This window comes from Chenopodium album, chromosome 9 (assembly GCF_948465745.1).
Source record: "Chenopodium album chromosome 9, dcCheAlbu1.1, whole genome shotgun sequence".
Taxonomy (NCBI): Eukaryota; Viridiplantae; Streptophyta; class Magnoliopsida; order Caryophyllales; family Amaranthaceae; genus Chenopodium; species Chenopodium album.
In genome coordinates this window covers 65,501,135-65,514,278 of record NC_137842.1, presented here as the reverse complement: position 1 = coordinate 65,514,278, position 13,144 = coordinate 65,501,135, and the positions used below count along the sequence as shown (strand labels likewise).

General features: G+C 36.2%; 3 protein-coding genes across 3 annotated transcripts; all 3 read right to left on the bottom strand.

Annotated features, from left to right (window-relative positions):
• Positions 1-2,969: 2,969 nt before the first annotated feature.
• On the bottom strand, positions 2,970-4,655 carry LOC145560199 (allene oxide synthase 3-like). Its single transcript, XM_081621458.1, has one exon. The coding sequence runs from the start codon at positions 4,571-4,573 to the stop codon at positions 3,080-3,082; it is 1,494 nt and encodes a 497-aa protein (XP_081477584.1). The 5' UTR covers positions 4,574-4,655; the 3' UTR covers positions 2,970-3,079.
• A 1,414-nt stretch (positions 4,656-6,069) lies between these two features.
• Positions 6,070-7,758, bottom strand: LOC145560198 (allene oxide synthase 3-like). The gene has a single exon (XM_081621457.1). The coding sequence runs from the start codon at positions 7,628-7,630 to the stop codon at positions 6,173-6,175; it is 1,458 nt and encodes a 485-aa protein (XP_081477583.1). The 5' UTR covers positions 7,631-7,758; the 3' UTR covers positions 6,070-6,172.
• Positions 7,759-8,158: 400 nt separating this feature from the next.
• LOC145560197 (uncharacterized) lies at positions 8,159-13,144 on the bottom strand. The gene is made up of 7 exons (XM_081621456.1): positions 13,014-13,144; positions 12,668-12,833; positions 12,059-12,117; positions 11,401-11,519; positions 10,907-11,147; positions 10,510-10,633; positions 8,159-8,570 (listed from the first exon to the last, which is right to left on the bottom strand). The coding sequence occupies exons 1-7, from the start codon at positions 13,071-13,073 to the stop codon at positions 8,491-8,493; spliced, it is 849 nt and encodes a 282-aa protein (XP_081477582.1). The 5' UTR covers positions 13,074-13,144; the 3' UTR covers positions 8,159-8,490.

Sequence of the window (13,144 nt, the reverse complement as noted above, 5' to 3'; positions counted from 1 at the left end):
AAAATATAACGCAAAATCAAGGCATTGCTTGCTCACAAATCAAGGTGTACATTGTCGTTTATCACCAATTTTTACTTCAAATTATATCCATAAAGGGCCAAAATGACCCTAAATTTTAACCGAGCAATTTCTGTGTTTTCAAAAAAAATTCTTTATATTTTAACTCTTAAGATTTAAATTTAGTATTAAAAAAAAGGACAATTAACACTCCAGTTTGCAAAGGTTAGTTTTCTTCTTTCTGTGATCAGCTTCTTTTTCTTTTTCAAACCACGTGTGCGTGCCTACCCATTTCGTCCACATGACTGTATGTGCTGATGCAATTAAAGGGTTCTTAATTTGTATGATTATGAAAATGGAAGAGGTGAAGACTAATTGTTTCTTCCATTAATAGAATAATATAGCAACACTTTTTTTTTTCATCTGTTTTATAAACAATTGTAACACTACTTTATTTAGTATAAGGACCCACTACCATTTTTTTCCATCTGTTTTATAACATTCACATTCTAGTATCTATTTCCTCCGTCCCAGAATATAGTTCCTGTTTTCCTATTCTAAATTGTTGTTCATGTTTCTATTTTTGGATAGTATGTAAAGACCGTTATACCCTCACTTTTTTAACTTTATTCATTATACTTCTTAATTTATTCTAGAATTTTGCACTTGCCTCGTACTATTTTCTATTTTCTCACGATTGTACTTTTCACTTTTATTATTTTATTCACTTTCTCCTCCTATTTCTTTAACCGTAAAATAAGACAAACAAGAAGTATATTATGGGATGAAGTATAACATAACCCTAAAACCTCTAAAAACGGCCCTGACCGTGACATAGATAGGGGTCAAATGTACGCAACCTTATCCTCAATGATTCAATATAGAAATCCATAAAAACTCATAAAACAAACAAACAATGTACAACCTTTGCATGAAAGAAAAAGTTAGGAATTAGGAAGAGAGAGAAAGCAAAGGACCTTCAAGGGGGAGAGCAGGATCTCCATGAGGAAGAGGGCCAAAAGCGACATTACCAACGCAAGGAAGGATATTCGGATCATCCAAATACCCGATTTTCTGAGTACCAGTTGATGATATCAACAAATCTACTGCTAATTGTAAATTGTCCCACATTTCCTATTGATAAAGCTGGCTAATACAATTCAACCCAGAAATTGCCAACAAACACAAATAATAAACGTAAGAAATTGGAATTGGGGAAAACCAACAAAAGCAAATTCAGCAAAATTGGTTAACCTAATACTAATTGCTAATTAAATAGACGAATTAATCAAGAAATTAATGTAAATTTAGGAGTAGGAAAGTTCAATTGAGCTTACCAGTATTAAAGTGGAGCATTCAGGGTGAGATTTCTTGTCATGTTCGAGTACAAACTCCATAGTTTTCTTGCCATGTTCGAGTAATAAGTTTGGGGGACAAAGAAGAGGAAAACGCTGGGCCTGAGTGCCTTAGTAATATGACTATCCAAATTGTTACCCTGATAATCAACAAAAACCACACCTGTTGCCTGTTGGGCTGTTGTACCAAACTCTTGACGGACCGAGTCATTAAAATTAAGGGTATTCAAAACCACCCCCAACCTTACCCGATTCGAAACCGACTCAAAAAATGTACGATACAGATTTCGACTCGCGTGGACATAATAATTAAATATGACTCGACTTTAAAAATTGATCCATCCAACCTTATTAGACCCGATCCGAACATCCGAATTGACACCTCTAATTCGGATTGCAACTGAATTTCAATTCGAATTATTAATTCGAATAAGTTTCTAATTTTAAAATTAGTGTGTAGCTCGAGCTTTGCACACTGGGTTGCTAATTTATAAACCTTGTGACGGTATGTATTTGATATTTTTGGTGTTTTTTTTTTTCCTTTTTTAATTAGACCTTCTGATTTGCAATTATGGTCCTTCTTATAAGAGGTTGAGGGTTCAAATAATATGAAGTTCATCATTTAGGGTTTTAAATTGTAATTGGAAAATTTCTTTAGTTATTAATTTACAAATTTGGGGCTAATTAGCACCAATTTCATGTATTATGTCTTTGACTAGTATAAAATTTGACACTATTGTTAAGTAATTATCACTAATTATTGTTATGAAGAAATAGGTTTATATGACATTTTGGGGTTTTCATAATTTCCATTATTTTTTTCTAAATTATGAGTTACTTCTATTATCATAAGTTGAGCATATATATTCAATATGAAGTTAATCAATGTAAAATTACACTTAAGTTAGAAACCTTAATTTCAAAAATTTCCCGAATATGGGATAAACCATCAGGAAAGAACAACAAATTATAATTGATACATAGTTTAATGACTTACCTTGATTATCTTTGTGTGAACTTAAATTATATTAAATCTACTACCAAATGTTTTTCCCTAGCCCAATTTCAATGCTTGTTTAAAAAAAAATGCAATTAAACATGAGGATCGAAGGAGAAGAAGGCACAATGACGTCATATAGAAGGGTTTGGGCAATTTGGTAGGAAAATTTAATGTTTTAAAAAATAATTGGTGGTAAAACAAAAACCATTATAAATGGTAATTCTAAAACGAAAACAATAGTAGATGGTTGTTGTCAAATTTACATATTTTTAAGCAACAAAGCCCCTCTAATGACTTAATGAGTCTAATCCCACTATATTTCCTCTTATCATTTTGAAAATATATATGTATGTAGTAAAAAACTCATTGAAAACCATGGAATTCAAAGCATAAAGAAATTTTTTTGGAGAGATAGAGAGAAGATATAGTTATACTTGTAACTTTGTAAGTACATTACTTTTTCACTTGTAACTTTGTAAGTATATTCAAACCATGGAATTCAAAGCATAAAGAAATTTTTTTGGAGAGATAGAATAGAGAGAAGATATAGTTATACTTGTAACTTTGTAAGTATATTCAAATTCAATCAGGCTATACATTTATTGCCTTATGCCCTTTATTTTTACATAAAATGGTAATTGGCAATCACACATAACTTTACATTAATCATCACACCATAAATCACATCCATAATATGTTTTAGTAAGGTTATCCGTTTATCACTATATCAAGGGCTTCTCTTGGCTTTCTTCAAGGACAAGAAGGACACGGTGGTATTCGACAACAAGGTGCCGATTTCAACTGAAAATGTATCATACCGTAAGAAGAATTCCGCCAAGAAAACTCTAGGCAAGAGCTCCACCAAGTTCTTACCAGGGCATTGCTTATTATGCATAGTTGGTTCATCGATTCCCCTTCCATTCGACCATAACACGTACTTCAACAATGTTTCTCCTTTCTCTCCGACAAATCTACTCCCTATAAACTTCTCAGGATCATTAAATATCTTTGGATCTTTTGTAGCATAGGGTTGATATCCAAATATCATCTCCCCTTTCTTGATCTTAAACATAGCATCATGAGTTTGAATCACCAAATCATCCTTAGCTCGCCCATATTGGTATGGTACAGGAGGCTCAATCCTTAGAGCCTCATAGACCACTGATTTGGTTAACGCCATCTTGTTGATGGCATTCAAGGTGACTCCACCCTCACACTTCACAGCAGCCCTGATTTCCTTAGCTAGCTCGCGATGTAGGGTCTCTCCTCCGGATGCAACCCATTTGATCAAAGATGGAAAACACTTAATAAACCCCCCAAATGCATTAAATCCAGCCATAAAAATTAAATTATGGCAGGCCTCTTCTCTACTCATACCAAAGCTTTCAGCTTTGTCTAGAAATGATGTTGCAGAGGAGTAAAACGCGTCATAAAACTTTTTATAATCACCTTTTACTAGAAAGAAAGGTAGCCTAATAGAATGCAATATGAAATCTTCAATCGGGGCTAACAACTTGGGTAAACCCAATGTGTTCAAGGGTGCTAATTGGAAAGTTATCCACTTTCTAAACATGCTAGGTCCCTTGGACTCCAACTTGGTATCCGAAGGGTTCTTACCCTCACAAAACAATCTAAAAACAAACTCAAGCGATAAAGCATCATTCAATGGCCCAAACTCTGCCCGGCCTTTGCCCCTCAATTGATCCTCTAGCTCTTCGAACATGCCTTTTAGATTACTTTGATAAAGGGGGACAATCTCCTCATGCTTTGAGGTGAGGAAAGAAAGTAATAAGGACTTAAGAGAGCCATGTGCAGGCTCACTTGGGTCCAAGTAGGAGCACACACGATAACCTCCGGTGAAGGAGGTGGAAGACATGTAGGTTCCTGTAAACACATCGCGTTTTTCAACCTTAGAAGTATCAAATAGGATAGGGAAACTCTTGCCATCCAGAAGAGCAATAACTCGCGAGTCATGGGATATCCAAGGACCGGGAGGCATGTTAACTCTAAACACCGTGGAGTTGTATTTTTCCATTCGAGACCTAAAGAATTGGTCTTCTCCTTGGACATAAAAGTAGTCCCACCGATCCTTAATAGCTCCAAAGAAGGGCACACCATAACTCCCAGGGATTTCACGAAGGGGAAGGTCCGGCAATGGTGACACTAAAAGCTCATCGCTCTCATTTTTAAGATGAGAAGAATACACATATGGAGATGACATTGTTGAGAACTTGAGGAGGGTGGTAGGAAAATTCAAAAATAGCTAATATATAGCACAAATATCATATGAAGAATAGAGCACATCAGAGCCAGCTAGTTGCTAATATAGTCTTAACAACTTACTGTATCATACAAATCCGTTGAAGGGACAATATAAAGATTACATTGCTTAAAGGAAGAACAACGAGAAGTGTAAAATCAGAAAATTTTACGCAGAAAAACTTACCACCTACCATCCAAGATATTACTGTTTTCAGCTAATATCATTATACGAAGTATGTATTAAGATTTGGGTGCACCTAGCTTTAGATGTAGTCAAGTGAATAATAGAGGTTCCAATAAATTTCGCGTGTTTTAATCCTCTTCCTGATGCACTTAATGTTAGAATCACCCAACTGTGTATCAAAGGTCCAGTCATTCCACGGTCGGCTAACCAACTGTTGTCCAGCCATAACCTCTCCCTACTCCGTACAATATGTGAGTTTATATAATGTTGAAGGGAAAGAGAGAAGGGGGGGGGGGGGGGGGGGTGGGGGAATGCAATGAATCAGACGTCCTCCAAATTCAAGTTTGTAACATTGTATACAGGCAATACAACTAGTAGGAAGACATCAAGAAGACGTACCTAAAAACCTCCCATCATTAAATAAAGGAAATTTTGTGAAAAACTACCTATTATAATCTAGAATTTGCGAGAAACTACCTATTAAAAAAAATGTTGTAATTGACTACCTAAATTTTTTAAAATGTTGTAATTTACTACCTTTACGCCGGATTATGAAGGAGTTTAACCAAAATTCTCCGACATTGACTTGGTCACGTGACACTTGTGAAAGAAAAGGGTCATTAAGTGTCACGTGATGGTCACGTGACCAAGTCAACACCGGAGAACTTTGGTCAAACTCCTTCATAATCCGGCGTAAGGTAGTAAATTACAACATTTTTCGAAAATTAGGTAGTCAATTACAACATTTTTTTTAATAGGTAGTTTCTCGCAAATTCTGGAGTATAATAGGTAGTTTTTCACAAAATTTCCTTAAATAAACCATCAACTTAAAACACCAACGGAAACTTGGAAAATGTTACGATAAATAGAACAAAATCTGTCAAAACTCAAGCAGAAGAACAGATATCCACCATTAGACAACATCTAATGGTGCAAGGACCACTTGCGGATTAACTCAACCAAAATTGCATACAAAACCCTTGGAGGTGGAGAGGAAGGACAAGGGAAAGCCACCACCTAGACGAGTCTAGCTTTGACATACTTTGTATTACAGATTCTTATTTGAAAAGTGTACACTGTATACTTGTATGATTAGAGAACCATTTCATTAAAAATTATTCATAAGCAAATCAAACTTACAAACTTACAAGATCTCGGAAACATGTAAGATAACCTATTTGGAAAAAAAAAAAAAGCGCACAATTGCATTTCATGATTATTTACTTGTTCTGCTAGCAAATTCATAGACATTTTTTATGCAAAATGTCGTGAACTAATCCATGCATAACTTCAAATAAAAAAAGAAAAGCAAAAACAAAAACAAAAACAAACAAAAAAATGATTATAAGATATCATTGTTGTTTTTCTCAAACATCAAGTGCTGGTGGCTTTCTTCAAGGACAAGAAAGTCAGAGTGGTTTTAGAAGCATCAACAGAAAATGTATCATACTGCAAGAAGAATTCCACCAGGAAAACTTTAGACAAAAGTTCCACAAGATTCTTACCTGCGCACTGCTTGTCATCTACCGTCGGATCATCAATCCCTCTTCCATTTGACCATATCACGTACTTCAGCAGCCTTACTCCTTCCTCCCCTACAAATCTATTCGCTACAAACTTCTCAGGATCATCAAAGATCTTTGGATCTTTTGTAGCAAACGGCTGGAACCCAAAGATCATTTCCCCTTTCTTGATCTTATATGAAGCATCATGGCTTTGAACCACCAAATCATCCTTAGCCCGCCCATACTGGTATGGGACAGGAGGTTCAATCCTTAGAGCCTCGTAAACCACTGACTTGGTCAAGGCCATCTTGCTGATGGCATTTAGAGTGACTCCACCCTCAGACTTCACAGTGGTCCTAATCTCATCAGCCAGCTCACGATGCAGGCTCTCCCCAGCGGATGCAACCCATTTCATCATTAACGGAAACCATATTGTAAATCCCCCAAATGAATTAAATCCAGCTATGAAAACTAAGTTATGGCATGCCTCCTCTCTACTTAAACCAAAACCCTCGGCTTTGTCCAAGAATGATTTTGCTGAGGAGTAAAATGCATCATACAGCTTTCTATAATCACCTTTCACCAACAGAAAAGGTAGTCTAACTGAATGCATTAAAAAATCTTCGATTGGAAATAATAACTTGGGTAATCCCAATGAAGCCACAGGTCCTATTTGGCCAATTAGCCACTTCTTGATCGTGATCGGCCCATTGGACTCTAATTTGGTGTCTGAAGGACTCTTGCCATCACAAAACAGCCTGAAAACAAACTCAAGAGATAGTACATCATTGAGCTGCTCGAACTTGACCCGGCCTGTATCTCTCAGCTGATCCTCAAGACCATTGAACAGACCTTTCATACAGCTCTGAAAGAGTGGGATAAACTCTTCATGCTTTGAGGCAAGGAAAGAGAACAACAGGGCCTTGAGGGATCCATGCTCAGGCTCACTTGGATCCAAATAGGGGCATACACGATAACCCCCAGTGTAGGAGGTGGAAGGCATGTAAGTTCCAGTAAAAACATCTCGTTTTTCAACCTTGGAATTATCAAAGAGAACTGAAAAGCTGTTGGCATCTAGAAGAACAATGACCCGTGGGTCAGGGGATATCCAAGGACCAGGAGGCATGTTAGCTCGAAAAATTGTGGAATTGTAACTCTCCATGCGAGACCTGAAAAATTGGTCTCGCCCTTGGAGGTAAAAAAAGTCCCACCGGTCTTTAATGGCTCCAAAGAAGGGCAGACCATAACTTCCAGGGATCTCACATAGAGGAAGATCCGAAGATGGTGATGATGAGAGGAGAGAAGAGGAGACTGATACAGATGACATTGTGAGAGAAGGGGCAAGTTAATACAATTGTAACATTAGCACACCTATTATATAGCATATGTTGGGGCTGACCATACACATATTAAGCCCTGTATAATTTCTTTAACACAGAACATTCTGAACTAGTGGTTAAGGCCTTGATTGAATCGTGGGTTGCATGTACTAACAAGTAAGAACAAATTGGTATTATTAACAGTAGAGTCAATATTAAAAAATGATAAGTCAATATTAAAAAAGAAAGTCCTCTTAAAAGCTTAAAATAAATATTGAAACATAGTTTGAAGAATTTAATTAACATTTATATATTGCTTTTGAACTTTTCCACTCTTTTTATTTAATTAGCATAATTCAAGGACCTTAAAGTCTTATACACAATGCTGCATTACCCCAACAATGTTATTTTATAATTCTCCACAACCATTGCTATTGTTTGTTAACATTAAGTCCAGTATTCACATAATGCTACAAAAAATGCATGATCAGGACTATAAGCAAAGCACAAAAGAAACCTGAATAAACCAAACGAAATCAACTCTACAACCCAGAAAGTATACTAATGGATTGAGAAGAAACAAAGAAATATGCCTACTATGTTAACAATCAAAACCGATACATAAAGAGCAGAGGCAGAGCTGTAAACTGTAATTAAGGACTAATACTGTACCATACAATTCCAATTCACATGGTGATTAAGGAAGAGTACCTAATGAAACAACCTCAGCCACAGAAGCTTTGTTGTAAATTCAACTCCTTCGCAGCTGGATCTTCTGACTCATGTTTTCTTGTACTTGGATTTGTAAACTAATAAACATAGGGTTCAACATGTATTAAATGTCCTACGCTTTCCAGCTTCAATCAGCCTAGAACATCTCCATATCTGGAGGTGGTCCATACACACTCTTCCATGAAAGTGGGGTGATCCACCCTCTATCTTCACCCGCTGTATACAACAAAAAGAGAAAAAGGTTTACAAATCAATAAGCACGTGGTTCGACAAAGATTCCAAGCCACATTGGGTAGCAACATTGGCCAGGCCAAAATGAATTATAATCTTAACTGGTCAGAAGTAGAGAAGAGATTGGTTTTGAACCACTTGCAGCAACATTTTACCACATAAGGATAGTACATAGTAGTAATAATGAGTAACTAATATTAGTGGTTTTTTTGTAAAGATAGAGCAAGTGAAAATGTTTCAAGTTCTAGTAGTCAAGGTGAATATTACATTGATGTAATGGCGTTAACATTTAATAGAGAATCAGAGAAGAACATAGATTTACATATTACAAGCCTATTATTTAACCCCCAGTCTATTATTTAACTTTTGATTGAATAAATTATCTTTCAGTTTTGTTACTAATAACCCAACCCCACTCTCTCCCAAATGCAGACCCTACTCCATGGGTTAAAATTCCTTGAGTAGTAACAAAATTCATAATTTCCAGGCCATAGACCATCGACATCAACAAAACCCACTGCTATGTCACCAGAAGCATCACACAGCCACATAGGCAGCTCTACCAGTGCTGCCACCCACTAGCCTGTCATACTCATCATCATTACAACCCAAGAATGTGCACTTATCTAACCATCATCACCATCGGCTGTCCATCAGCTAGTACCATTGAAAAAATTACAGTAAAGCGTGAATGGCAGAGAGAGCAGCGGCAGCACAGTAAATATTTCATCACTGTTCTGCCACAGTCAGCAAGAAAAAACAAAAAAGTGCCATGTTCAACACAACCATGGCCAGATTTAGCTACAGTTAAGTTGAACAGAGCCACCATGTGTAACTCAGAGAGAGAGAGAGAGAGAGAGAGAGAGAGAGAGAGAGAGAGGATGTGTGAAAAATAAAAAGTTTGTGTTAATTAGCGACGGCAATGTAAACCACACTTTTCTTCAATAGAAAAATATAACTTGTAGAATGAGGTGAGTTCCCCACAAAATATCAATACCTCAGATAGACAAGGGACTGTATAGCATTTACCACTCTTACTGACAGATCTTAATCATATGGCTATCATTTGTTTAAATTATCAGTCGAACTCTTGATTTGTAATTTGGCCAACGAATTAGAAAAAGAACTGGGAGGTCTGGGATAGAGCTTTATTCTGACATTATATCCCAGCATCATCAAGGAACCGAATACAAATAATTCTGTTCATATTCTGAGAATAGTAATTTGGCAGAAGAATTCAGGTGAGAAGTAAAGTTGAACAAGACTTTATTCTGACATTTTATAAAGCTTCAGCTAGAGACCTGATACAAAGAGTTCCATTCCTATCCTCAACCGGAACTCCAAAAGGGGGCAAACTTAGACAGAACAAATACAGCTTCCTACAAAAATATTTGCAACTTTAAACTGTCTTCCACTGTGCAACACAACACAAGTAGCGGATAGATATTTCATTACCAACACAATAGCAGACTTTGCGTATACCTTAGTCGAATTGTGCAATAATACAGCTAGTCAAATGCAATCTAAGCTCAGGAAAGAGAAGGACTATAGGGCTTGCCGGCTTTAGTAGTTGATCAAGATAGGATAATATCTACAACTAGATATGAATGCTTGAGCTCCTCAGTCCTCACTCCAAAGGAGATAATTCTCTAAACAGAACATTTGATTGGTGCTAACACTTGGAAATAGTCGCAGAGAAAAAAAATATCTACAAGTATGCAAAAAGTATCTATGCAAAACTAAGATGAAAAAGGGCAGAGTAGAAAGGATAAGGATGTACCGGAAGGACAAAAGCCATATGCTCCACCAACTTACCACTTGACATTAGTAGCTTACCATTCACACTAAACATGTTCACTAACTACTCTGGTAATTCACAGAAAGCAATTAAGAAATTACTACAAAGTAATGTGAAACATCTTACAGTGGCAATCACTAGGGCGCAGTCCTGAAATTTTGCATGCAGCCTCAGCAAGATTAAAGGAATCGCATATGTTATCTCCTTCAGAACAGTAACAGAGCAAGCAAGTCACTTTCAAACCTCTCGCCTGACCAGAAAAAAAAGAGGCAACTTGTAGATCAGTAATAATTGGGTTCCACGGCACAGTAAGAAAAATATTATAGTATCTCCTATAAAATAAAAATACAAATTCTAGTTTATATTTGCAAATTGCAACATCACAGATTTTGCATGTAATACACAGTTCCAAACGAAAACACACAATAGATATAAGCAATGAAGCAGCATTGAGTTGCGAACATCTACAAAAACTGTTCTCTGAAGCTAGCCTTGCTATATAAATGTCTTGCATAACCTTTACCTTAAAGCAAGAAAATAGTGCTGCGAAAGGCAAACTGGCATAATAATCTTCATCTTTTTCTAGATCATCATCAAAAGGAACAGAATTTTCCTCAACGATATTGCCTTCAGCAACTGTGCTAAGATACTGCCATCGCCCTTGAGAAGGAGTGTACTCTTGCAGTCGTTTCCATCCAAGCTTTTCACAATCATCATCACTTCCATCCGCATTGGTGCTTGAGAGGTAATGAATAGGCATTCCACTGAAGAATCAACAAAATAAATCAAGTTAAATGCTACTGTTCACTCCCGCATTCCACATAATTTATTTCAATAACAAAAGGAAAAATGGCCAGCTGAACTATTCAGAATGCTTCAGACACTTGTTAAAAAACTACGCAGAGAAAACTACATGGTTGATTAAAGTTGGTTGGAACTTTGATTGCAATTCATGATAGCTGAACCTATATCCTCTTTGAATGCAAGTTAAAGACCTAAGAACAAAGGCTAAGATACCTGGACATATCGACCTTTTTCCACCGCCCAAAGTCCAAGCTAGAAAGTACAATAACATGGTTCATTCCAGCAGCAACGGCAAAATCAGCCAAATTTTGGGCAAATTGAATTATCATCCCCTAAAAGACAAAATATATCAGAATAACAGAATTTTTCTATAAGAAAATAAGCTTACCAACCACCAAGGAATCCTACACAAAATTAGACACTTGCCAATCTAGGAGTCAAGGATGACTGTATTGGTAAAAACTATTTGATCTCATGACACCCAAAAGTAATTAGAAAGTAGAAAGCCAAAGAATATCTTGTAAAATTAACTACTTCGACATTACAAAACGACAGGTGATCCTAAGTTGGGCAACAATGAGTCAGGTTGGGAGCAAGAAAAGCCCCCACCCCCCCCCCCCCCCCCCCAATCCACGAATGCTGGAACATTATTGACAATAATTTATTGAACATAACAGGAACAAAGATTCTTGCATCAACTACTTCACTTGCGCACTATTCAGTATACTAGTAATCAAACTTACTGATTTTCGTTTAAAATACTAGTCAACCTAATCAATTAGATTACATGTTTAGACTTTTTAAGATCATCAAATTGAAGCATATAACATTCAGAATCATGGTATAGCATATACAAGATTTATAATTTTACCTTAACTACTGGAGATCTTTGTTGAACATAAGTCAATTTACTCGAAACTGAATCATACACTGCAAACAAGAATATCATCATTAGATAGTTCCGAATTCGATCGAGTATAACAAACTAGAATATGATCACATTGACACTCTAGCATCTACAACATGGATTTCAACATTACCCTTAATTTATAGAATCGGCCCTGCCCGTGATATAGTAACTGGTACTCCCTTCGTTCCACAATGATATTCTTGTTTGGAATATTTGACTTTTCTAAAAAAGATAGAATCTTCTATATTTCTCTTAATCTATAAGAACAAATATAGTCATGTGGGATCTAGTTTGATTCGTCAGTAGAGTATTAATATCCAACTTTTATAATTTTTGCTAGTATGAGATTAAATATATTTGTGGTCAAGGATGGGTAAAAATTTTCATCAATTTACGAAACAGGAACATCATTTTGAAACGGAGTGAGTATTAGTCTATTAGATGTGCGCAACCTTACCTCAACTAACTTAATGAGTCAATATTAGAAATCCATAACAATTAAAAACCCATAAACAAACAATGTACAATACTTTCATGAAAGAAAAGGTTAGGAATTAGAAAGAGAGAGACCTTCAAGGGGAAGAGCAAGGTCTCCATGAGGAAGAGGGCCAAAAGCGTCATTACCAACACAGGGAAGGATATTGGGATCATCCAAATACCCGATTTTCTGAGTACCAGTTGATGATATCAACAAATCCACTGCTAATTGTCCCACATTTCCTATTGATAAAGCTGGCTAATACAGTTCAACCCAGAATTACCAACAAAACAGAAAAATTAAACGTAAGAATTGGGGAAAATCAACAATTTCAATTTCAGCAAAATTGGTTAACCTAATACTAATTACTAATTAGAATGATGAATTAATCAAGAAATTAATGTGAATTGAGGAGTATTAAAGTTGAATTGAGCTTACCAGTATTAAAGTGGAGCAATCAGAGTGAGATTTCTTGCCTTCTTCTAGTACAAACTCCATAGTTTTCTCTCTCTACTTTCTCTCTCTTAGCAGAACTTTTCAGAAAGTTTGGGGAACAAGAAGAACAAGAC